At 39.8% G+C, this 25,895-nt stretch overlaps 3 protein-coding genes and 1 non-coding gene across 5 annotated transcripts in view; 1 reads left to right on the forward strand and 3 right to left on the reverse strand.

Moving 5' to 3' along the window:
• Nucleotides 1-25,895, forward strand: part of LOC140271521 (tubulin alpha-1C chain-like) — a 366,226-nt gene that overhangs the window by 237,806 nt on the left and 102,525 nt on the right. The window lies entirely within an intron of this gene.
• On the reverse strand, nucleotides 382-16,997 carry kansl2 (KAT8 regulatory NSL complex subunit 2). Its single transcript, XM_072366763.1, has 10 exons — nucleotides 16,919-16,997; nucleotides 11,214-11,471; nucleotides 10,905-11,077; nucleotides 10,630-10,744; nucleotides 10,160-10,323; nucleotides 9,901-10,064; nucleotides 7,346-7,442; nucleotides 6,401-6,654; nucleotides 3,864-4,070; nucleotides 382-739 (listed from the first exon to the last, which is right to left on the reverse strand). Exons 2-10 carry the CDS (start codon nucleotides 11,462-11,464, stop codon nucleotides 650-652), a joined length of 1,515 nt encoding a protein of 504 aa, XP_072222864.1. The 5' UTR covers nucleotides 11,465-11,471; nucleotides 16,919-16,997; the 3' UTR covers nucleotides 382-649.
• Nucleotides 7,070-7,230, reverse strand: LOC140272542 (small nucleolar RNA SNORA2/SNORA34 family). Its single transcript, XR_011907953.1, has one exon. It is a non-coding gene; the product is annotated as a small nucleolar RNA SNORA2/SNORA34 family (small nucleolar RNA).
• ccnt1 (cyclin T1) lies at nucleotides 18,307-24,070 on the reverse strand. Of its 2 annotated transcripts, none has more exons than XM_072366761.1 (9): nucleotides 23,869-24,070; nucleotides 23,154-23,235; nucleotides 22,931-23,059; nucleotides 22,143-22,203; nucleotides 21,519-21,581; nucleotides 21,345-21,390; nucleotides 20,954-21,117; nucleotides 20,795-20,865; nucleotides 18,307-20,690 (listed from the first exon to the last, which is right to left on the reverse strand). In XM_072366761.1, the coding sequence occupies exons 1-9, from the start codon at nucleotides 24,039-24,041 to the stop codon at nucleotides 19,383-19,385; spliced, it is 2,097 nt and encodes a 698-aa protein (XP_072222862.1). In that variant the 5' UTR covers nucleotides 24,042-24,070; the 3' UTR covers nucleotides 18,307-19,382. The 2 variants fall into 2 exon arrangements, with proteins under 2 accessions (XP_072222862.1, XP_072222861.1); XM_072366760.1 differs by having other exon boundaries at nucleotides 21,345-21,399.

Consider the following 25,895-nt stretch of genomic DNA (forward strand, 5'->3'; position numbering starts at 1 on the left):
TTTGTTTGTTTTGTTGTACTGGTATTAAAACTAACATTTAATGTGCAAAAAAAAAAAAAAAACAGAACAAACTAAAATAAAAATGTTTTTAAAAAAATGGAAAATATGTTATGTCTGGCAAGGAGGAAACGGATAGAAAAAGCACACTTGTCATGGACCAAAGACTGGCCAGTTTCAGTCCACCACATCTATTATATCACATCACTTTAACTGGTGAAAAAGATCCTCCAAAGCTGCACCAAAGGTAAAGGTTCATTTAATGATCCAGTGCGTCTGCCATGAACTAATATGACAACATCCTGTCATTTTCTTTGACATGTTTTTGCTAGCTTGTAAATTGGAGTTTTCACTATGCTAATGCACAGTTTCTGTACTCAGTGATGGTGGTTTTATTTCATTTATTTATTCATTCTTTTTTTAACCCTGACACTTGAGCAGTGGATGGACATCTCTCTTCAGATGAGGAAACTAACAACACCTCTCTAATGACAAACTGCACTTATTGTTTTTGTATTTCGTACTCATCTTTTCTTCAGACAAATAAACAACTACCTATTGGGTGTTTCATTAGTGCCAGATACAACCCAATTTCGCTGTGATTGAGGGTAGTATTACAATGTTACAACAGTGTTGTCTTTGAGGGGCTTCTTCATCGAGGAGCGTCGGCTGCAGCATTGTCCATGTCTTGGACCAAACTGTCAGTGGCATCGTCTTCGCCTCCAACCACCTCTGAGACCACCTGAGGAGAAGAAGGAGAACATGACATATACCTTCTTTTTATTTTATTTTTTTCAACCTGGTACAGAAGGGTTTTTTTTTCTTTTCTTAAATCAACTTGCTTCAGTGATTCGTTTTTGTGGATCTTTGCCTCAACCACCTCTGCCCCAGTATGCCATACTGAGGTAAAATGTGACGCAACAATGCAGTGTTTCTTTACAACATGCTGAGAATGGTGGTTGAGACTCCTAATTGTGTTCATATGAGTTCATACAGGCCAATAGAAAGGGCAAACCCTCACCAGCCCACAGAGGTAGCAGATGCTATAGCCTATTTGCTGACACTGTACATACGTTTCTCACCAGCTGATGTGATGGAGATTTTACTATGGATGGAAAATCTCTGCAAACATTTGCGCTCTCATATGCCACCGCTCTGCAACCTCTCTAGAAAAATTCAGGACACCAGTTTATGTCTGAAAGTGGCATAACTGAACAATTAAGTCAAACCTTACATCTAGAATGTCTCCAATTAGAATTTCCAACAGCTGAAATCAGCCAATTCGTCATTTATATTAAATTCATTGCATCATTTTGCCACTATATGCCTCCCGATGTATCCATTGGGGGTATGAATGTGTGTATGAATGCTTAGAAAGCACGTAGTTATGTGTAGTATCTTAAGACGTGCCGTATGAGTGTGTGTGAGTGGGTGAATGCGGCATGTAGTGAAGCGCTTTGAGTAGTCAGTTAGACTAGAAAAGTGCTATACAAGTACAAGTCCATTTACCACAACCCCTTTTTATTTTTTGGGTTGAAATCTGTAATCTAAACAGATTATCAAATGGTGGGGTAAGGGCCACCATCCTATAACAGATGAGCTGCTGTCTATTATTTTAGTCTGTTAATTGGTCTAATTTTTTCACATCTTTTGTTCTCTATGTGCTGTGCTCTTGTCAAAGGCACTGAATTTCATCTTTACATTTCACCAGGTGTATTTTCGTGTCAAAGTGCTGTCAAACTATGGAATGTAAGCTTTTGGAACAGGCCAAATCCAATGGCCTTGTAGAAAACAATCAATTATCTCTGCAAGTGGGTAGATCACATACAATGATGACTGAGTTGGAGCTTTGTTGACCAAAGACAGACTTCTGTAAAAATCAAACGGCTTAAAAAAGTGTGCGCTCTATTTCTCACACTACTGCCTCTGCAACGTGTTGGTTGTGCCGTACTAGTGGGAAAAAAACAAAAAACACATCACTTCTAAACAGTATAAAACATCAAACTGGCGCAGCAGAATCAGCTTAATACCACTGGTTAGAGTTGAGAGTTTCGCAATGCAGGCTTGATGTGGGCCTGTTTAATTTCTGTTATCATCTCCTTTGCCAGCAAAGACGCACATGAGAGGGCGGATCAACGTCGACCCCCGCGTTCTGCTTCTGGACTTCAACATGACACGATACGAAAAGAAAGCGTGTTAAGGCCAGACATGAATGAGGCTTATGATCCTTATCGATGTGACAACGACAGTGGAACATGAAATGATTTAATATATTCTAAGTGCCATTTTGAAGTAAGAACTAAAGATGAAACCTGTTTTGCTGCAGTTTAACAACTTAATACACGGGTGGAAGACACAAACAGATGCCTAGCTTCTGCCACGAGGCTCTGACACCCTCAGGATTTCACCCATTTCAGTTTATTAGGCTAAATCCCTCTAAGCCCTGTTTTTTTAAGCAATCTTCATGAAACACTGTTCAGGTATAACTTCTGAAATGCTTCAAATATTCATTTAAATCTTATTTCATAGAGCTACCTTTATAGACTAACAATCTGTCTCAACTACCATTATGTTTATCTTCATCATTTGTTTTAATGTCAGGCCAGTCTCTAAGCTCCCTTTCCTTTCTAAGGTCTTGGAGAAAATCATTTGCTGCCAGCTGAAATCATTCTTAGATTGAGTCTAAGATTTAAAGCCAGTCTGGCTTTAAAACCCATCACAGTACTGAGTCATCACTGTTAAGGGTTCTTAATGATGTTCATTTAGCCACAGACTCTGGTCACTGTGTTGTTTTTGGTTCTGTTGGACCTAACAGCGGACCATCAGATCCTCCTGTCTCGTCTGGAGAGCTGGGTGAGCAGGTCCTACTAATCAAGTTTTTGTCTTCGTGTCTGAGTCCTCTCCAGCGCCTCTCATGCGTGGAGTGCCTCAGGGTTCTATTCTTAGGCCACTTCTCTTCCCCCTGTACTTACTTCCTCTTGGATTCAATTCTTTGGAAATATGGTATTGCGTTCCATTTTTATGCTGACTATAATCAAATGTATATCACTGAAGCAAGAAAATGGATATTCTACAAATCCACTACTTGAGTGCATTTCAGAAGTTAAGACATAGATGTCAATGAATTTTCTGCTATTTAATTACAATAAAATTGAGGTTATGTTGTTTGGGGCCTAGTGATACCTCCGTCAAACTCCGTCAAACTTCGGTGTAAAGCTGGATAGGAATCTGAAATGGACAGATTAGTTCGGAGGTCAAATTCAGCTTTTTTCAACTGTAACCAAAGCTTAACTTTTCTTTCTTTGCATCATTTTGAGATTTGAATCCATGCTTTTTTATAGATTAGATTAGTGCAACACACTTTATGCTGGGCTAAGTCAAACATCACTTGCTGGTCTACAGCTGGTTCTGAATCCTGCTGCTCGGCTTTTAATTGGCACAAAATAAAACAAGAGGACATTACCCCAGTTCTGGCATCACTTCACTGGCTTCCGGTTCATTTTAGAGTTGATTTCAAAATGTTTCTTTTTGTTTTTAACTGTCCTTAATTCAGTCTGAGCTGTTGGCTTTTACTGTGCCTTTGTTTTATTGTTTGCTTTTAGTGTTTTACTTTGTATTTTATATTTGTGAACAGCACTTTGGACAACTGTGTTGTTTTTAATGCTCTATACAAATACATTTGGATTGGATTAATCAAACAGGAATGTGTACTGATGAGGGATCCCTAATCCTCTCTTTTGTGCAAATCTATAAGTATTCATTTCATTGGTCTCAACTTTCACCTGGTCCGACAGTTTATTGGAGACACCGACCAAAATACAGAATTAAGATGCAAAAGATGTTAAAGCCTTAAACTGAAACGTAACCTGGTCGTCCATGATGGCATCAACATCTCGTTCTGAAAGCTCCTGTTCTGAGGTGTCCAGGTCGACCTGGTCTGGGTGTTCTCCGGTCAGGATGTCCATCGGGGCCTCAGCAATCGCTCTAATGGTCTGGTCCTCCAGGGCAAGGGCTGTATCAAACTGTAGAGGGGATGGGGGGCCCTGCATGCCATCCCCTTCCACATCCAGGTCCTACACAACACAGATTAATCAATCATAAGTATCAAAACTTGAGAGAGAGCATTTTTAACTTTCTATGTTCAGATATAAACAATTCCTGTTTTTCAGTTTTAATATCAGTATTTTGATGCATTTAGGCAACATTCAATTTATGGTTCAAGTGCATGTTCATATGGCTCTTCAAAACTATAAGCACAGACTGTAAAACATCAAGTCATACAAATTCACTGGACAGATTTGTCTAAAATTGTCCTTCCTTATCAATGCATCATTTATGTGTTAAAGTGAAGCACCAACATACTGTGGTTTAGTTTAAATGACATCAATAACACAGCAAGATATTTCCATCTTTTTGACTGTAAAAATAAATTTTCCACGATCCTACCATGATGCTGGTGTAAAATATGATGCTTTTAAACTGTACACCTTCACAATAGGAGTGGACATACTAAGGCTGGACAGCATATCATCTTTTCAAGTTATATTTTTTTCCCCCAAACACCGTATCAAACCTGACAAACATTTATATGAATTTAGTCTAACACTTCTGGTTTCCCTGTAAAGTTGTTACAGTTTGCGTATTCCTTCTTTCAGTCACAGCACAGACCTGTCTAATCTGGTAGTGCGTTGGACAAACAGCAGCTACTATCTACTTCAGGTCTGGTCATTCCTACTGAGTAACTGCTGTCTGTTGTTTACATATGACTGTTTGCATGAACTAACGTAAAACTAATTTGATATGTGCATACAAAATAAAACATCAGCCTTTGTCTGTGGTGATTTTAACACTGTAAACTAAGTGACTTGGTTAATTTAAAGTCTTGACAGGCCTTGTTCAGTTAGAAATTTTAGGCTTATTATGTTGTCTGATACACAGAAAAAAAAAGATGCAAAAAGACTTTATTGGGATTTCAGCTGTATTAAAATACAGTATATGAAAGCAGCAAGATGTTAAGGCCTGACAGTAGGCCAAATGCAAACAGTATTATATTACCAATTATATAGAAGCAAATAATAGATAATACAGATATGCATGCATGCATCTCTTCTCAGTCTAAATTACCAACATACAGTACCCCTTATTTTGAATGTTCAAGTATGCACAAACCTTTGACTAGCTAGCTAAAAAAATATATATATTAGTCTTGGACAGAAGCATAAACAGATGGACTCCTTACACCCACTATCAAACCATCACTTCTGCATCTTTTTGGTGTGACCTGGACGATAAAAACTGGGGTTTAGCCATATTTTGAGCTTGTGGGTAGTAAGACATCCAAGGGTAACTGAGCTACACGAGCACAAATTAAAAAACATACAAAGTAAAGGCCTCTTGTTTACAGTCCTTTTACAACATTGTGGTTATTTTTCCTTATAGCATTACTCCTGGTGATGTTGTTAACTAATCCAATATGTTCAAACAGAGCACAATATGATCCGTTTCAGCTCTGTAACAGACTAAAAAATATATATCTGCTTAACTGATGACATTTCCCAGAACCTTCCTGTAAAGAAATGAATAATAATAAAACAGAAAAAGAATCAGTGTGAAGCAGGAACAGTTGGAAGGAGTTTGCAGTATCGTAACATCAGTGTAGACTGAAGGCAATGAATAAAAGTAAAATAAGACTGATGCTGAAAACCAAAAACCGGAACAAAGGAATTAAACTAAACTCTACCACAGAAATTCAGGAAGGAGCTACTTAACTACTGAAAGCTAAACACAGCAGGACATTCACGAACAGAGGCCATAGTTTGACCTGCTACCAGACAGGACCACACAAGGGCAACTTAGCACAGCTATCCCCAACGCAACCCAAGGGTCAACCAACCAAGCAACTACAAAAAGAGGGGACAGCATTACTTGGAATAATATCAGGGATCATGGAGGTAAGACCTACAAAGCAGCACTGAAAATGATTGCCATTACCAGTATGTGATGCAGATGGCATAATGAATCCATGATGTCTCTTTATACGAGGGTTGGTCTTGTTCGTTTCCTCCATGACAAATTTTATGTCCGTAAATATACTGAGAAATAAAAATGAGCAGAGCCCCTCCTTCAGTCATAATTGCAGCATACTTAGTGGAAACTAGCTTGTCCATCTAGTTACATTACTGCTGATCAGAGCTGGAATACATAAATAACCACAACTACTGCAGTTATTTGACTGAATGAGACTGAATGGCGACAATACCCCTCCCAATTTCAGATAAAAGCCAGGTGTCAGTTGAGTTCTTTTGTCCAAAGTGAAAGAAGCTTAATGGTAAGAGTTGAACGAAGTATGTTTGTTACAGTGCATATATGTTGGAGGAGAGATCGAAACATAATTTCTACGTACATCACTGAATTCAAGGGGAAGACTCTCTGTGGGCTGAAGTTCTGCTGCGCTCAGATACAGGTCTTTACTTGCAGGGGTAAACTGCTCCTGTGGTGGAGGTTCCTGCTCAGGTTGGTACATGGGTGGAGGCAGAGTGAGATGAAGCGGGCAGCGAGGATCATCAGACTGACCCATGTGTACAGTACGGTCACATGGAACATCTTTAAGCCCTGGACAAATCTTAAAAAGCACCTGATTGCTGTCCTGGTAGATGTCTGAGAATCTGCTTGTAAAGGAGAATTATACTGCAGAATATTTCCACACAGAAACAAACTAAGCGGAACAGTAATGCCGAAAAATGTTCTCCATTCTTAAACCCAAAATCTACCGCATGGACATGTATATCTATTAATATCCATTGGAAAAAGATCTATTTATTGTTAACATTAGGCCCTTGGGGTTTTATACCGTGTGTTAGTGATTTCTCTATGAGCAAAAATGCATTGCAGGTTACTCTTCTTTACATTTCTGAAGTCTGGATTCAGCTACCAAAAAACCTTTAACGGCTACTAAAACAAAAATAACAACTGAACCTAGAAAAGAACAGCGGAGAACCTAATGTTAATCAATTAAACCGATGATGGTACTTTGAATTATTAGGTATGGAGGCAAAAGACAGTTTGGAAGAGATTTTGTTCCTTCCAACTGAATTGATTAATCCCTTTGTAACTTTGAGGGGAAAATTTTCTTTTTTTTTTTTTTTAAATCAACAGACCACAGGAAGGACTTTATTGTAGGCTCCGTTTGAGACTAACAGCTACTGCAAACTGTTGCTTTTGATTGGGGCCAAAGAGAGAAAGATGTGAACAAACTAACAGATTGAAGAATAATAAAGATGTCTAAACAAAAGTGGTGCTAATCAACTCATCTGAGGATTCTTGTTTGGAAACAGATCATTAAGGATACGTGAGACACAGTGTCGGGCCATCGGCAGGCAGGTATTGGTACATCTGGTTCCCTCCACAAAGGAAATGCATTTTTCATTTGCTGTTCTTGTGTGGAGCTACAACAGAAAAAAGTAAGCGTTAGATTGAAAGCATGACACAGAACAATGGAGATGTATCCAAAACAGTGAGTCACTCATAAACTATAATCATCTCAAAGAAATGTATCATTCCTAGATGCCACAAAATTGTGTGAACACTGCTGAAAATCCAAGTGTTGCCTGCCAGATGTGGTTCACATGTTGGGTTTTGTGATACATATAATTACATTCTGCTGCCCTTAAAAATGTGAATACTAAGTATGATTTACTGTGGCAATCAGTATTTTAAGGAACACTTATAAAGCAAACATGGAATGTTCACCCTTTAACAACTTCAATGCTCAACATCCTTGTCATTCCACCTCTATGCCCCTTCACAACACCTTTAACTTTAGACTACAGATCAAGTCACTAGACAACGTTAGATCATATTCATTTCATATGTATAGCACTTTTAAAAGATTTTTAGAACGAGGTAGGAAATCTCGATGAGTTGATGTCTTTCTCACAGCTTTTGAGAGTTTGATTGACAAATTGAGCAACAACCCTACTTCAACATTCGTCCACAGAAACTCATCAGATGCATCTTTTAGCTTTGGAGGTTTAGCCTAAGAAGAATCAGCTTGCCAAAATATTCTTTACTTGTATTTTCACATGTTGTTAATGTACATAAGCATCTGTGCTTTTTTTCTTCTTCTCGTGTCTCAATAAGACCTAAGAAAATTTTGTTAAATGTTAAAAAAAAAGGAAAAAAAAAGGAGGTATAATATGTCACTTTTAAATTTAGAACAGAGAACAGACAAGAGACTCTGATCAGAGGATAAATCACAGGCTAAAGGGACTCAATAAATCTGTTAGATATGCAGGTGCCATTTTATGAAGGGCTTTGTATGTGAGTAATAAATCTTGTAAATCAATTATCAAATTTAATTTTACTCGAAGCCAATGAAGGGAGGCAAGAATTTCAGTGATGTGGGACCACCCACTAGTTTCTGTTTGCAGCCAAGCTGCTGCATTCTAAGCCCAAAGAAGGCATTTTATAGGAGACATAAACCGTATTTTCCGCACTGAGGCTCACCTGATTATAAAGCGCACCCTCAATTATGGGGTCCATTTCTGTACTTAACCCATACATAAGGCGCACCTGATGACAAGGCGTACGTATTACCCAATGTTCTCTGATTGGTTTATCGCTGCCAGCACACGTAGTGTATGTATTACATCCCTGTGTCAGCGGGAAATGGTCCGACGGTCAAGGACAACATCGGTCGTTTTTACACTTTTAAAACTTATAAACTGCACATCGGTCTGCATCACCCATCTCAGAACGAAGAACAGGCTCTCACTTACGAGCTCGATACAATCTTTGCCCCATTCAGAGTGAATGGCTGGGATCCGCCTGACCCTGGATTCACACCGAACGCAAAGCAAGCGACAAAAGTGGCCAGTTGCCATCCTTTTGCAATGTACGAGAGCGAAGAGACGCGGCAAAAGTGAACGTGGCGGTGAGCGGCACGTGATGCAGGGGGATTAATGCCCCGATGAATGCTCGGCGTAGATTCAAAATGGTGGTATCCGTGACAGATATATAATTTGTTGCATTGTACTTACTGCATTTATTTCTTATCCAGTTACTGGATTAATCGATGGGAAAAAAAAACAAAAAGCGATAGAATATTGGAATACCTAAATAATAGTTTGCTGCAGCCCTAATGTGAATATTACAGAAATACAACACATTGCTAAATAGTTTAAAGCCAGAAACATGATTAAATTTCCTCTCTTCCATATACACTGCCTGACTAAAAAAAATAAATAAATAAGAGCCACACAATAAGATTTTGTTGGACCTCCTTTAGCTTTGACTATCAGTCACATTCACGATGGCATTGTTTCAGTAAGCCTATGCATTGTCAAAACATTCATTTCTCTCCAGTGTTGCATTCATTTTTCACCAAGATCTTTCATTGATGATGGAGAGCAGATTGTGGTCTTTTGCAGCACATCTGAAAGGTTCTGAATAGGGTCAAGTTCTAGATTCTGTGCTAGCAAGTCCATGTGTGAATTTTTTTATATATATCATGCTCCCTGAACCAATTACATCCTGATCAATCCTGGCACTGTGATGTCAGAATATGCCTGTGTCATCGGTGAAGAAAAAAAAGATCTACCGATGGAAAACCTAGTCTTTCATAATACTCGGGTGGTCACTTGACCTCACAGCACTGCCAGATCTAGACCTGACGAGCTGAAGCAACCCCTGATAGGTTTCTTAGTTAAATCCCAAGTGATGACTTTTCTTTGGCCAGACAGTGTATACATGCTCTACGTTTAGAAAATATTAAGCTAAACCTACTGACATGCTACATAACTGTAGGACTAAGGGAAACTTTTTTAAAACTTGGAAAACTGTATTTTTTCATTACTTTAAAGTCAACTTATCACTAGTTTCACTTTTTTGTATCTTTGTTCACACCTGAGGGGCTCCTTCTGTCACAGCCTGCCTCCTCTCCCTGAGCTGCCGATGCAGCAAGGCCTCTACGCCATACCGACGACGGTATCGACGCAGAGCTTTGAGCTTTTTCAGGTTCTCCCTCTCCTTCATAGACAGACCTTCGGGCCCAGTCAGCAGACTGCTTCCTTTTAACAACATAAACAAAATATAGATTATCAATGACAGCTGTGAAGACAAGGAATTTTACACTCACTGAATCTAGGGTTAGCTGTGCGTTCACCTAGGGTTTCATGTTCCACTGCGCGATTATGCAGATATCTGCGCTTCTTCTCTTTGAGCAGGTGCTGCAGACGTTTGAACTGATCAATATAGAGGGACTGGAGCCGAATGAGTTTTTCTCTAGTAATCAATGCCACTTCCTCTGCTGTGTAAACGCCTGCATGTCTGCAAATATTGAGAAGTGAAAAAAAGATCAATACTATTAAGTACAGTGCAATGTGTGCTTTATCTTTACAGTCTTAACTTTCTATTTTTGGAATATATCAAAACACGTCAAAGTTTCATACTTCTATACTCCACAACCAGTAAAGTTTTATAATTATAATAATTAAATGTAACCAGTATAGTTTTCTCTTTTAAAAAAGAAAAAGGGAGGGAAATATCAAAGGAAATGCCTTTTTAATTAACAGAAAATGAATATGCTTATTCATATTGCAATGTAAATAACAAGATTCAAACAGCTGAGCTTACTTCAGAGGATCCTCATGATCACTGTCAATACTGTCAGCGTCGCTGTCAGGATCTCCTCTCCATGTCTGGTCTAGTACTAAGGGCCCCTGCTCTTCTTCACTCAGACTGTCCTCATCTGCCACAAGGGCCAATAGTTGAACATTAAAATCATATCGATATACACTTCTTAAAAATTGTATATTCACATTACAATGCAGAAATTACTTAAGAATTTATGCACATTAGAATAAATTGACTGAAGTTGAGGACATCCATGTCAGGCCATGGCCTTTTACCTAGAATGCGGCTAGCTTCTGAGTGTCCTCCATCCAGACTGTGTGTTTCTGTACGGTTGTAGCCGCTAAGCTGTGATAACAGATTCTCTGGGGAAGGACCAGAAGTTGTCTTTCTCATCTGAGCTCGGAGAGCCATTGCATTCCTGCGAGCATGTTCCGCACAGAATGTCACTCTGCAGAACAAAAATTAGGAAAAAAAGATGCACGCGTTATTGATCATTGTCAGAAGTGGCAAAACATACTATACAAAGCTGAGATCATTTGTGACTAAGTGTTTACAAACTGGTGGAAATATGTCCTTGCACCCACCCATCTTTCCTCTCAGCTTTTGGAGCAGCATTAGGGCAGCGCTTGCCGTTCTTGGAAGAGACGTAGCTACACTGTTTGTATGGTGCATTCTTGTCCTCCAGAATGTGTTTGATACAGAACTCCAGACCTTCTAGGCGGGGCTGGAAACATGGTCGCTGGGCAAAGGAGCAGGCCTGGGGCTCCTGAGGTCGAGGCGCCTGGGTCACCCGGTTACGACTTGATGGCAACACGTGTATTCGGATTCTGTTCATTTTGAGTCTGCAAACAAATAAACACTGATGTAAAAGTTTTTCAAAACAAAGTTGCTTTACCTTTACTTTTCTCATTTGTTTCAGCCATTTATCATGTAAAATCAAAGAATCTCAAGATTAAAAAGATGGGATTTGTTAATCTTGCAATATTTTGCACTTCAGTTTTTTGTGTAAACAAAAGAATTTATTAAATGTAAAAGACAGCAATAATTTGAATCCCAAAACACCAAAAGCTCCCTCTGAAATGTTGAGAGCGAGACATTGTATCAGTTGATGAAAAATATATTTGTTCATTTTGAATTTGATGGCAGCAAGATGTCTCAAAAAAGTTGGGACGTGGGCAATTGGTGCTAAGAAAAAACAGCCAGGTGACCATGTTGAACTAATTAGATTCTTGGCAACATGTACGAGTTATGACTGGATATAAAAAGAGCACCAAAGAGAGGCAGTGTCTTACAAGGGATGGGCAGAAGTTCAGCAATCAGCAGAAGCTGTGTCTGGATACTGTAGAGCAACTTCCAAAGTGATATGTATTAACAGTTATACTCATGTTACAACAGAAGCATTTGGATAGTCGCAGCGTAACTCAACAAACTTTGGTCCTACACATATTGATTCGGTGCAATCTATGCACATAAATTCTCTCACTGTTTGCCAGAGAGAGACAGAAGGAGCTAAATGGATGCACTGTACAGCTCTACAGAAAAAGTAAAAGAAGATCGCCATTTCTGATAGTAAAAAATTGACTAAATTACCTCAACATTTTGGATGAATACAGATGCAATGAGGTTTGCTGCACTGGTCATTGCGCAAGTGAATTGAGATGTCAACACAGCTCCATAACCAAGCACTCAGCACAGCCTTTCACGGCTGCATTTTTCACTGAAGACATAGCTCTCAAAGGCAGTGGGACCAGCTGTTTATCATGCCATTGTGTTAAGCTCCCTTTTCTCCAAACCAATAAATTGTTTGAGTTTGATTTGTATATGAATGTACGGGTGGGCGATATGGCAAAAATATCATATCACGATTTTTTCAAAATAAAAATCACGATTTCGATTTTATCACGATCTTAAATTGAAAAATGCGCTAAGAGCTCCCCTGTGTGATCTTCTGGGAAGTATGTTGTTTGCCGAGTCGCACTGCAGAGCTTCCAGTCGTCAATATAATGAATGATCAGGCTTAAATAAGACTCTGAAGTGCGGCTGGACCAAATATCACTCGTTGTTGCGAAAAACTGAACCTTCTGAACTTTGCGTTCAATCTTTTCTCAGCATTCAGAGTAGAGAGGTGGCACGGCAGTGTTGGAGAAGTATTTTCGGCTGGGCAGCTGTACCGCGGGTTAACTACTTTAAGCAGGCGTTTGAACCCCTCGTTTTCTACCGTCTTGAACGGTGCCATATCTTTTACAAGATAAAAGGTAACTGCTTCTGTTACCTCTTTCTATCGCTTGCTTGACTTGTCATACGGAGTGTCTTTGTCAAATGCCTGTGTTAATGTTGTTTGTTTTGGTCTTAGCTAGTTGCCGCTTATGCTAGCTGCGGCTCACGCTAGCTGCCGCTTACGCTAGCTGCTGCCTCCGCCTGCAGTGCCGCCGGGTCGCTCGCTGTTTGACTCTCTGCATACTGTTTGGGATGCTTCCTCTTCAAGTGATTGAACATGTTCGTCGTGTTGCCACCCGACATGCGAATCGTTTATGTGCAAACTTTTCAAATGACATTTGTTTGCGCTTGATCAGTTGCGAAAAATCCAAACCAATTCCATCTAATGCAGGTGGAATTTTTTTAGCGACCAACTCCTCCGTTTGGCTTTCAGCCATGGCTCTCCATGCGGCTACACACACAAACAAGGAGGCGGGTAAAAAAGCGCGTCGCTGCCCGTCATTCGCTATGATTGGTCGGTCAGGTTGATGACGTATTACGTCTGGTGCGTCAGTGCATCAGCACAGAACAGCAATTTATAGAATGTGCCCGAAACGATCCCACGATCTCTGCAGTTTGACAGATCGTCTTCACGTTATAATTCTTCACGATCTAATATCGTCATATCGCCCACCCCTATATGAATGCATTAAAAAAAAAAACGGAGAGTATAGATCAGGTATTGTGGAATTTGAAAGTTTTAGAATATATTTTAGAAAGACAAAAAAGGTCAATTTGAAAATCCATACTCAGTTTGAAAAATATGTTCATGTTCTAATCAGCCAAACATACAACGTGCAATTTCTCAGCACAAATCGGATATCTGGGACTTTAGTTCTCACTTGTGTGCCAGACTTTTTGAAGGGTGCTGGTGGTATGTGTGCAGCTGGTTTCGTATTGAAACGTATGAAAAGTTACGTACAGATTTTCGTGCATTATCCTACGGATACCGAATGACACCAGTGCGCATGCACAATTCCCCAAAACCATCCGGTCTCTTTACATACACTTCTCTCAGCCACTCACTCATTTTTTCCTCGTCCATCCAGCCCTTTTGATTGGCCTTAACAATGACTCCGGCTGGAAACTTTTCTTTTGGCAGCGTCTTCCTCCAATTTCTCTCCATTACCATGGCAACCAAGAACAACAGCGAAAGCCAACTTCTCATGGCCTGTGGTGTGTATGGATACCGTGTTGGTCCCCTTCTTCTCCACAGTATGGTTCATGGGGATGTCAAAGGTGAGAGGGACCTTGTCCATGTTGGTGATGGGATTGGGCTGGATCTTTTTTTCGATTATCTTGTTTAAGCAGTAGGTGCGGAAGATGGCCAGCTTTTCTTTGTAACCCACCTGCAGTTGCTGCTCCACAGTCGTCATCACGCGGATCGAGAGCTGACGCCTTTTCATAAAACGAAAGCACCAAGATGGACCTCCGTCAAAGTTTTCAACGTTCATGTCTTCTGCTATCACTTTTGCCTTCAGCCAAATGGTGACTGTAGAGACGCTTCTCCCGGCTGTTCTTTGTTCAATGACCCATTGCTCAAGTTGGTCTTCTAACTGTGGCCAACTCACTTTGTTTCCGCGGAAACTCAGTTTGGTCTTTTAACTTGGCGCAGTTCATTTTGTTGTTTCCTGCACTTCTGTACCATAGATTCATTGATCTTGAATTCTCTCGCAGCTTCTCTATTCCCATGAACAGCCGCGTAACTGATAGCCTGCAGTTTGAATTGTGCTTCGTAAGCATGTCTCTTTGCTGGTGCCATTTTCGGGGGTCCTTAGACAAACAAATGTTGTTTTGCAGGATACCGGTAGTATACCTACCAGAGTCTCTGATTGGTTTATCGCTGCCAGCATACGTAGTGTATGTATTACGTCGCTGAGTCAGCGGGAAATGGTCCGGTCAAGGACAACATCATCGGCCGTTTTTACACTTGTGCGACAAAAGTGAACGTGGCGGTGAGTGGCGCGAAGGGAGAGCGGTGAGTGATGCAGGGGGATTAATGTCCTGATGAATGTTCGGCGCTCCTGGCAGTAAATTCAAAATGGCGGTATCCGTGACAGATTTTGGGATCCGGTGCACACATAACGCGCACCGGATTATATGGCGCACGGCCGACTTTTGTGAAAATTGAAGGCTTTTATGAGCGCCTGATGGTGCAGAAAATACGATACGGTCTTTCTTTCCCCATGCTGACAGGATGGTCCTAGATGACCAAGACTTCAGTATACTTCAGTATATATCAGCCAGCCTGGGTCTCTAGCTTTTTGGGGGGTTTTTTCGCTCCATTTTATTCGCCCCATCCTGTCTAAACTGTGTTAGTTTAGCTCAAAACAGAACTGCTACGAGTGTGTGGTGTCTGTAGCTGTTCATCTGTTGGAGTACCTATTTAAAGATAATTTTTATTCTCTTTTATCCCTGACCATTTTTATCTGTTTTAATTATCCATGTTTACTTATTTATTGTTGAAATTAACTGCACTGATCTCCAAACGGTGGATTATGTGAAACACAATTTCGTTTTCATGTGAAACATTAGAATGACAAATGAAACCTATTTTCATTTAGTTTGTATAGTATCTCTCCGTGAATACATCCTTCTTTAAATATAATTATTCCAGCTCTCTCTATTCGTTTCGGCGCACTGATTCTATGCAGAAGATGTCAGTGGTCAGTGATCTTTCAGGGTGTGCTGTTGTTCATCCAAAACAAACTTATTTCTCCGTTGCCTGCGTGTATTTCCTTTATGTCGGAACAAAAGCTAATTAAAACAAACAAACAAAAAGTAAGCTCTGGTGATTTCTGCCGTTTGCAGAAGCGACAGCGATAGTAGCGTCCTTAGTAACCACCATACCAACATTCGAGACAAAAATAAATTTTACAGGTTAATAACAAACAAACTAAAGCTTGCATACATTCCCTGAAGGAAGATTGTAAAAATAAAAAGTAAATTTTTCGCTTTCAACATATTATCCCCCATCTTGCCTTAAGTTCTCAGATGCATACGGACTTTTGTTAAAGAAGAGAAGATGCTACTTTACTGAAAAGTGTTGGTCTCATCAAATGTAAGATAAGCTAATACTTTTCATGATTTAATTTTTTTCAACATTTGATATTTTCTATCTTCTACAGTGGAGAAAAAAAATTCATAGTGATTTCAGAGATTTATCTGCAAAAATGCCCAACTTTCATGTCAGCCTCTTAAAGAGTGAAGAAGACATGCCCAATCTTAGACATTTATTACATAAAATTAAAAGTCTTGGTTTCTGTAGGACTTGTAGAAGAGCAGTAAACATATACTGTAACGAATAATTTTATTAAATAAGAATCTTTTGTGTTTAAACTTTTATCACTGCCAGTACAACTTAAATCCATAAATGTTTGAGTCTACTTTAGCATACACTTGGCTTAATTTGTCTCTAAACACAAAAATAAACGTGTGTGTGGTCTAAGTGTCTGAAATGCGTAAGATACAAATGGTCTACAAATTGAGTAAATAATATATGTAGACTTAAATACATGATCAAACGATCACTCAAAGCACTGTGTTTGCATAAACTATCGCAATAAGCAGAAAGTGAGTTTGTTATTTTCCACAGTACCTAACGTTAAGCAGACGGTGGCTTGTCAGTTTTAACACTTAGTAGGTTCTAATAAAAAAATATTAGATTATGAACATAAAAGACGAACATAAGTATTAAAACAAAAATATTGCAGCCACACTAATGACTAAATAGACAAAAAAAGGTTTGTTTCAATCTACATTACGTGTATATTTCCGTCTTCACCAACTCCACACACGCGCTACAACTAGCTTTAACCCGCCTCTTTTTACTGCGTCACTGCTTCAGTTAAGGAGTTGCCATCTTTGTTTAGCAGATAACAACACTAGCTAGGCGCTAATTTTGATAACTCGCATTTTAAAACGCGTATTTGCTAACCGATAGCATCGGCAGCTGTCTATCTTGATATCAAATAAATTATTCGACACCAGGAAGTGGATAAACCCTCGTTTTTTTTGGTGTTAAACGACTTACCTTCTCAGTCGTCCGACCAACCGGCACCAGCCGAAGCACAGTACGGTGAATATCCTGCATTCTTCGACTACTATTGCTACAGCCTCTGCAGGCAAAAACTAATCCCGCCCATTAGAACTCTGATTGGCCACAACGGCACATTTCAGAATAGTTCATTGGCCAACATTACTGCTACTCAAAATGTCACCAAACCTGCTCTTTCTGGTGCGCCAATAAAATAGCAGTGGTAAAAAATAATTATAAATTGCAGTAAACATTTTCTTAAAATATTTATTGACTTTCAGAATAAAGCAACCACATAATATCAAAAAGAACAGTGCTCACATGTAACTTTTGAAATAACAAAAACCCAAAACATTTTTTTCCAGACCTGAGTGTCGATAAAAACACCACTACTTGAAGAAAAATTAAACTTGTGCTATCGTAGCTATGATTTTTGCATTGTTAGGTTGCATGAGTGTCTTCCTTTATCATATATGGTTTTAATATGAAATGTTTACTTTTTTTTTTTACTTTCTCACAGCATGTTAATACTTAAATTGAAAGATTTGCCCAGATCAAATAATGCATTTTAAAAATATCCATGATATATTGGAAACCTACTCTAGTTTAACCATTATACATGTAACACTTTATCAATTGCATTGTAGGCAAACCTAAGATAAATATTCAGTGCATTCAACATTTCCCTGTTACAATAAAGAGTTGAACAACTAAAAACTTCTGCTGCCTGAGCAAGGAGCATTTCTTTTCCAGCATATTTTTCATAAACCAAGGGAATAAAAATATTTCACAATTTTATGGCTGATTTGTTGTACTGTATTACTGTAAACTGCCTAAAACATATTTTTAGTCAACTGAAAGGAAAGCAGGTTAAGAGCAGTAATACTACACAATCAAACCCATTTAAAACTTAAAATGAATTAAATGTACATATGATACCCGATTCTTTTGCCAACAAATAGAACCTCTTTGCTATTTTGTTCAAACACGAAATTTAAACATTCATTATTGGACTTCATGCTCAGGATCTTGTAATGGAGGTATATCAATAGCTTGTTTGCATCTATGATTTCATACAAATACAGAAAACATGCAAAGAGATATGATCTTGGTGGCTTGTGGATGGATTATAAACATAACTATCTGACAACTTTGAGGGAACGAACCCAAAAAAAAAACAAAAAAAAAACTTTAAAATTATCAAACCAAAGCCATATTAACATGAGGAATTCAACCTTTAAAACATTGCCAAAATTTTAAAAAATTATTAATTTATATTGTGTATTGTTTATACTCCATTGTAGTCCGTGTTCAAAAGGGTTCACAAAAAACCATAATACATTTCTCGTCTGACTTGTCTGGAAATGAACACCCTGAAGCAAAAGTCAAAAATCAATCTTGTATTTTCAGAAACGTAGCCTTTTTCGACATTTGCTCTGATCACTTAAAATGACTGACACTCTAGAGAAAACAACCCAAAAAACCACTGCTAAGTTCTTCATCATGACCATATCAGGTGGATATGTTTAAACATTGAACAGATGTATGTCCTTGGTGTGAATATAGTGTAATTAACAGAACTCAACATGAATATTTTACAACCATTTAAAACAATGACTGCAACTTAAAGTCTAAAAAGAAAGTACCCCCCTTCCCCACCCCACTCCCCCTTATTCTATAACAAAATGTAAAAAATTATTTTGTTTTAAACATTTTGCAATATTTGTACATGCCACGGTAACCGAATAATGCAGGAAACAGACATTAGTTATAGGGCGAGGTTTGTTTCTGAGAGGTTATGGCTCTTTTTTTTTTAAAAATTTGACAAAAAAAAAATCTCCCAAAACAAAGGACGTTTTTTTTTTTTGTTTTTTTTTTTGTTTTTTTTAAAAGATGGCTTTGGAGACATGCACTCTCAAACTAGCCTGTACAGTCTTGATGAAGAAATTTCCATTTGCCCAGATAGAACAGAGTTGAACTTTAAAAAAAAAAATTAAAAAAAAAGTAGAAAAGGCAGACAATGTTACTTTTAAAAGCACTCAATAAATAACATACTATAAAATCATTACAAAAAGACAATTGTTAATAGGGCCGAAAAGGTGTGATCAGTTAAAATTTCTTTATGATTTCAAGACAATGAATTTCTTTAGATCAATTATCATAATAGCATTTCATTTGAATGGAGCAGTAAAGAAAAAAAGGTTATCTACACTTATCTACAGTTTCCTTTTTTTCCCCTTCACATTTTGCAAACTCTTCAAACCTCATTATTGCCCCACCAAGTATGTAAAAAGAAAAAACTCCAATTGCACCAGTACATTTCTCTGCTGTCACCCTGAAACCTACAAAATTGCCGGGTGAATATATAAAAAAATTAAACATTATACAATACTTTATGTAACAAGGTGGATGGTTGTTATGTCAAGTACAATGTACATAATGTGATCTCTTGATTAGAGAATCATTTGGGTAGTGGTGGAAGTGGGGGAGGTGGTTCTGAAGGCAGTGGCGGAGGCCTAGGGTTGTTCCCCCTTGAACCACCAGAGTACCGGTAGTCACCATATTGAGATCTGTATTCAAAGACAGACGGCTGGGATGGCTGGACCCCCTGCGCACTTAGAAGTGAGTTTAGCATTTCAAAAGTGTCCTGGTACTCGTTTGATTGGGCTCCGCCTGCAGCGCTGTGCCCATTAGTGTCTGTCTTGTCACTTTTGGAGTGTGAATAGGTCCCTTGATGGTGGGAAAGGCCCAGGGCAGGGAGAAGGTCAGGACCGTGAGCCAGTGTTTGCCCAGCAGAAGAAGACATGGACGGTAGCTGGTAAAGATTCCTAGAGGACTTGCTGAGTTTAGATGCTGAGTGAGACCCTGGTGTGGGATCTTGGGAGTGCGTTCTCTTTCGGGAGGTGGAAGAGGATGAAATGACTGTCCTAGAGGAGTCACTCAAAACTTTTTTGGAGCTCCCCAGCACCCCACTAGAACTAGAGGAATGTTTGTGTGATGAGGAAAGTGAGGCACTGCTAGAGGAGGAGGAATGGTGGTGGTGGTGGTGATGGTGGTGGTGGTGGTGGTTAGATCGTTCTCTATGCTTGTCCCTACTCTTACCCTCCTCTCCTGAACTCCCTCTTTGCTTTTCAGGCACTCGTATTCTGACTTTGATGTCAGGATCCTGACTTCGGGCGCTGCCGCTGTGTCCACTACTACTATGCCCACCGCTTCCTCCTCCAGCAAGTGGAAAGCGCACTTTAAGAGGCCTGTCGTGCCTTTCCTTCTCCAAGGGGATTTTAAGAATAATGGGTGAGGGGTTGGACATGTCAGAGGAAGAGGAGGAGGAGCTGGACTGCTGGTGATGATACTGCTGCTTCTCCTTCCTCTGCTGCTGACCAATTAAAGCCTGCGCTGCATTAGCATATTCTCTCTTAACACTGGCTTCCATGTTCTCAAGCTTCCTTTTCTGGGCAGCCAGGACATCAGCATTCTTGGCACGGTACTCACTTAGTGATACCTTAGCTGGGGCATGGACCTCGTGGTTGGGCTGCTGCTGCTCAGCTCCAGCCTGTCCTTTACCACTCCAAGTCTGAGCACTGCCAGATGTAGCCCTGTCCCTTTCTCCCACAGATGAGGAAGATGAGGCAGATGGAGGAGCTGACAGGCTCATCAGGCCTGCAACAGTACTCTCTGACGAGGCCATAGAGATCATGCTGATCATGGTGTCCCTCTGGTCGCCTTCCTCCTGGACCTTTGGCTTGACTTTTGGTGTCTGACCTCCAGCCTAGACGCCAAGACACCAGACAATAAAATCAAGTTAATTTATGTAGTCAACACTACGCCTGAAGATTTGCACTTTCAGGTAAGTGTGAAAAAAAAAAGCTGTACCTTCCAGTTCCGAATTCGTTTAAGACGACTGGGAGTTTTCTCCAAGATCTGGAGAAACTCGTGTGTGAGCTCTGAAAGAGGTTTAATGAGTAAAATGATCAATTCGTTTTGATCAAATATATCAATATTCATTATTATAGGGTGATTTATAGTACATACCATCTAACAGCTCCAGTGTAACTGTGGGATCAACATACTCCCACCAGTGTTTGCCATCTGTAGACACAGGAATTTCCCAGTTGGACCATTTGCAGGCAAGATGGATGCACACACAGGCCACAACAGGTGGACTATACTGCAGGCAGAACGTGGTCAAATGCAGACTATGTGGCATGATGCGCCCGGGACGGCAAAAAAAAAAAAAAAAGGAAACAGAACAGAGAGAAGACGACAGACATTCAGGGCTGTGCAATTTCAGGGATAGCACCAAGATATAAAATAAATAGATAAACAAAAAGCTAGGAAAAAAGAGGTACCCTAAGCACATTCTAATTGCTGACCTATTGATCTTAAAAAGAAAGCAAAACGATGTTTTTAACTGTAAGTATACCTGTTGGTGGCCATAAAATATGACGTTTGGGCCAGATCCTTACTGGCTGGAATAACAACAGAGCAAAGAAAATAACTTTAAAACCTGCAAAATAACTAGTTTAAATGCAAGCACCAAAATCAGGCTGAAATACTGAAGCACGTTTCTCTTCGAGACCGAGGACCTGATACTCACCTCTGACGAGCTGAGTGCACTTGACAACATGAGTGTGTGGATGATCTATTGTGATTTCAAAAGCTGCAATAAAAACAGGACAAAAAAAGGTTGAGATTAGTAAACTGAAAGCTGGGTGAAAACTTCTACACGTACACGAACGATTTGGGCCTCATTAAATCCAGTTCCCATGGCAAACTTAAAACTAAAGTCCCTGAAAAACAGAAAATGGATATTATTAAACCATACTAAGTGGGGAGTCTGTGTAATGTGAAATATTACTTTTCACGAGAGAACACCTCAGACAAGATGAAAACATTAAAAAATGGACACAAAAAAACAGCAATGTCATGTCAGCAAAATTATTTTCAGGAGTTTCCGGGCCAATGTTGTTCACCACAAAGTCGTCAAAGAAATGTCTTAAACTATATTTGAAAACAACAATAAGAAGAAGGAACATGACAGAAAAACGCTGAAACAACAAGTCATTTAACAGTGGGAAAGTACTTTTAATATTAAGCATGAATGCCACTTTCCAAGTCTGCTAACCACATTTGGAGTTTCTGTAAACCAAAAATTTAACAGGTTAGCTTTATGGGTTTCTGGAGGAAAATAAAGGGACCCAGTTCTTCCTTCCAAACTTACCCAGGGTCTGGAGAATTATGCTCTCAAGAATGACCAGGTCTTGGGCTTGTTGCAGGTAAGCCTGAGGTTGAGAGGACAGGCACGTTACTCACTGGGAGGCCTCTGTACGTTGTCAAACAAGAGTAACTGGACATGCTGTGTAGCTTTAACAATGTCTGGTCATTCATCTGAAAGGCTTTCGTTGCCCAAATGAAAGTTTCAGCTACTTGTGTTAAAATAGTGACGATTAGAGTTGCGCATATTAAACTTATCTTTCTTGTAGAGCCCGAGGAAGCCTCAAAGATAAACGATAAAGATAAAAGCGATAACAGCAAGTACAGATGCTCCTGTTTTACAACTGCTAGACATCACATCACCTGGATGACTGAAACCTATACAGAAGGATAAATTTTGCCTTTTGCTGTCTCAACCCATACATCAAGCCACCTCAACATCTGAAGGAGCAGCATTTCAAAATGCTTGATCAAGTGCTTGTTCCAAGATTATATGCCATGTGAAAAACAGGAGCAAAGAAGAAAACTGAAATTTCTTCTCCTTTTTTTCAGCATTGCACTTACACCCCCCCCCCTCAAAAAAAAGGGGGGGGGGGGTGATTATGAGTGTCACAAAACTAACAACAAAAAAAGTTAGAAGCTGAGAACACAGCGCTTTGAAGTCTATGAATGCTCTTAAGATTACAGCTTCACTGATTTCACTAAATAAATAAATAAATGTATATATAAATAAAACTGAGAAACAAATTCACTCTCCACATTGGCAGGTCATTTTAACTACTTTCCAAAACTTACATCACTACGGATATCTGGTGGAGGATCCTGAGGATTGAGACATGCATGGGCCACCTTGATGACATGTTCTAACTTTCGGGGTTGCTCCTCGACTTTAGCAGCAAGGAAGAGAGCCGCAGGAGCTATAACCTGAGGAGGAGAAAAGAACTTTTCAGTTTCTGGACAAAAGCACATACCGGCTGCACAAGGGACGGCATGGGAATATGAAGAAAATAATACTTACATTTCTATGAAATCTGGTGAAAGACTGGACCATGTAAAACCGGTGCATGTACACAATGGCCGTATTAATTGTTAGTTGGGATCTGACACGGCCGTAAAGGACAATTTGGAAAATAGTGAAAATACAGAAAAAACTACCTGTATCGGGGCGAATACCTTCAAAATAACAGAACTGCGGTGGCTTCATTTAGCTATTGAAAATAGAGTCAACACTACATTGCCCAGTTACCAAATCGGCAGAAGAACAACAAAGTTGAAGCCCCAGTTAGCTCAACATATCAATATATTAGCCGGAAGAAACAGTAACATAAGATAAAGTACGTTCTAAATGTAAGCCATTCATCTAAAAAAAAGCACTCAGAAACATTTTCAAACGGAATGATACGTTTGTTAAGACACTTTTCCACTCTATATGTTATCTTCTTAAACATTTACAGCGGCTAATGGTAACGCCATGAAGGCCTGTCGACCATACGGGCCTTCTTGGCCCCAGTTAGCTTGTTACGCCACCGCCGGATAACGTTTACAAGCCAAGGTAGACTAAAATCCCCAATCACTGTGTGAAACAGATGAGAAACATGGAAAAAATTCAAGATCAAAACACAATAACAGATACTGGCCACGCTATCGGTCGAGCCGGCTGCAGGAGAGATGCTAAACTTCGCTAGATAACTAGCTAATGTTGGCTACGTGCGACAAACCACGACAAAAGATACACATTGAGCCGCTGTCCCATGTCCTGGAGAAGGTTTGCCGCCTGTTGTCTGTAGGACAGCTCCTTGTCTGGATCAAGCCCAGCTCGCCGAGATGGACTGCTGTCGATCTGTTGTCGGGTATAATACCATTTGTTATTACAGTTTACAGGGAGAGAACGAAACGAAGCCGCCATCACTGAGAAGGACGAGAGTTTAAAATTTCTGCGCGTCACAGGAACATACGTCACACCAAACCCAGAGTTCTGTGTTGTTCCGCTGCTCACCAACAGTGGGGTATTGTACAAAATCAAGATAAGGGATTAAGCCGGGATATGTTGGTTATCCTGGCTGAGTTAAGCCTCAAATCGGTTGCATTAAAGTAGCTCAAACTTAATCCGGCCAAATTACGGTTATGGTGATTTATCCAGACCAGGCTAACAGCCAGGCTAAGAGTAATCCTAGTGATTCACCTGTATTTCCACTGTCAATCCTGTGACGAATTAATGTGTTTCACAGCATGTCCATGGTCTGTCTAAGTATGTTGCATCATTTTAATTATCCTGCATTCAAATATTACATAGTAATTTCTCATTTAATTTAAATCTGTTGGATGTTTGTAACTGCAACAGTCTTTTTATATTGATTCAAGTGGTAGTATTATTACTCGGGCTTTGTTATATTGCTATGCTGATGAAGACTGCTTGTCAAATTGCTATCAAGGGTTTCATAAATATGTTTTTTGCAGTATTTACGATTATAAAACACAGCTGATGAAGTTGCAAAGGTGTTTTCAATGAAATCTGTGCCAAGGCAATATAGTACATATAAGTTATTCCTCCCATTCACCTGTTCCCTCTTCATAATGGCTTGCCCCTTTTTGGAGGATGTACTGGATGAGGAAGCCCTAATCCTCAGGCAAGCATTTAGGCATGGCACAATAAGACGCGTTTGTATGGCGCTGAAGTCATGACTTCCTCATGACTTCAGCGCCACGTTCTTTACGTTCTTTCCTTCCACAGCATCAATGTACAGGTAAGAGTGATTTGTGGTTATTATGACCTACGTAAATAAATTCTGTGTATTTAATGAACTTAATCGCTTACAACTTAACATTTCAGATAATCTGGGATGTTGACTGCCTTGTCAGCAATTTAGAGGCCAAGTGGCCTGGCTCAGTGCATGACTCCAGAGTCTTTCGGACTAGTCCAATTTACGAGTGTCTTTCACAAGGTAAGCCACACATTTTATTTGTACTGTAAGCACCTTGGACATCATTAGTGTGCAACTCGGCTGTGTTGTTTTCTAAATGTTCTCTTGTATTATCAGGCATATTCTCTGGTGTGCTGCTGAGAGACAAAGGGTACGCCTGCGAGTCATTCCTCTTGACTCCCCTTGCGGACTCCCAAACCCCATCACAGCAAGCCTACAACCAAGCACACAACAAAACAAGGGCTCGAATCAAGATGACCTTCGGCCTTCTGAAATCTCGGTTTCAGTGTCTGCACCACCTGAGGCTTTCCCCGGACAGTGCCTGTGATGTTATTGCTGCATGTGCAGTACTGCATAACATTGCAGGCCTAAGAAAGGAGAGACCCCCCCCCTCCCAATTCTTTAGTTAATAAAAGATCTTAAATGGCATTTGCTGTGTGTGCATTTTGTATAGCATTGGTGGTTCTCTTTTAAATTCTACTTTGCATTCATAAAAAGGGAAGGACACCACAATCTTTTTTAGTTGAATATTTATTTTGGCATTCTTCATTTGTCTTGGTTGCTTGGATCCTGGAATAGAGAGAGCAAAATCAACAACGATTAGAACACTGTATTGCAGTTATGGTTACTGTGTGCACTGAAATACTCACTTCTGGATTTTCAGGTCCAGTTTCCTGACTGTCCGGCGTTTAATCTCAAGATCCGAAGGCGGAGGCCTTGGCGGTCTGATCCTCGGCTACTGAAGCTAGCTCTTGGGACGTGGAATGTCACCTCTCTGTTGGGGAAGGAGCCGGAGCTGGTGCGCGCGGCTGAGCGGTTCCGGATAGATATAGTCGGAC

The sequence above is a fragment of the Leuresthes tenuis genome, unplaced genomic scaffold (assembly GCF_036924035.1).
Source record: "Leuresthes tenuis unplaced genomic scaffold, fLeuTen1.0.hap1 SCAF_16, whole genome shotgun sequence".
NCBI classification, from domain to species: domain Eukaryota; kingdom Metazoa; phylum Chordata; class Actinopteri; order Atheriniformes; family Atherinopsidae; genus Leuresthes; species Leuresthes tenuis.

Excerpts from the sequence above, each read along its gene's own strand:
- kansl2 (XM_072366763.1), bottom strand. The coding sequence starts at position 11,464 with ATGAACAGAATCCGAATACACGTGTTGCCATCAAGTCGTAACCGGGTG. Across the intron at positions 7,443-9,900 it reads TGACAGAAGGAGCCCCTCAG|CTCCACACAAGAACAGCAAA; the intron begins GTGTGAACAAAG and ends TTTCTGTTGTAG. Across the intron at positions 6,655-7,345 it reads GGCCCGACACTGTGTCTCAC|ACATCTACCAGGACAGCAAT; the intron begins GTATCCTTAATG and ends GCAGATTCTCAG.
- ccnt1 (XM_072366760.1), bottom strand. The coding sequence starts at position 24,041 with ATGGCGGCTTCGTTTCGTTCTCTCCCTGTAAACTGTAATAACAAATGG. Across the intron at positions 23,060-23,153 it reads TCACCAGATTTCATAGAAAT|GTTATAGCTCCTGCGGCTCT; the intron begins GTAAGTATTATT and ends TCTCCTCCTCAG. Across the intron at positions 22,204-22,930 it reads CACCAGATATCCGTAGTGAT|GCTTACCTGCAACAAGCCCA; the intron begins GTAAGTTTTGGA and ends TCTCAACCTCAG.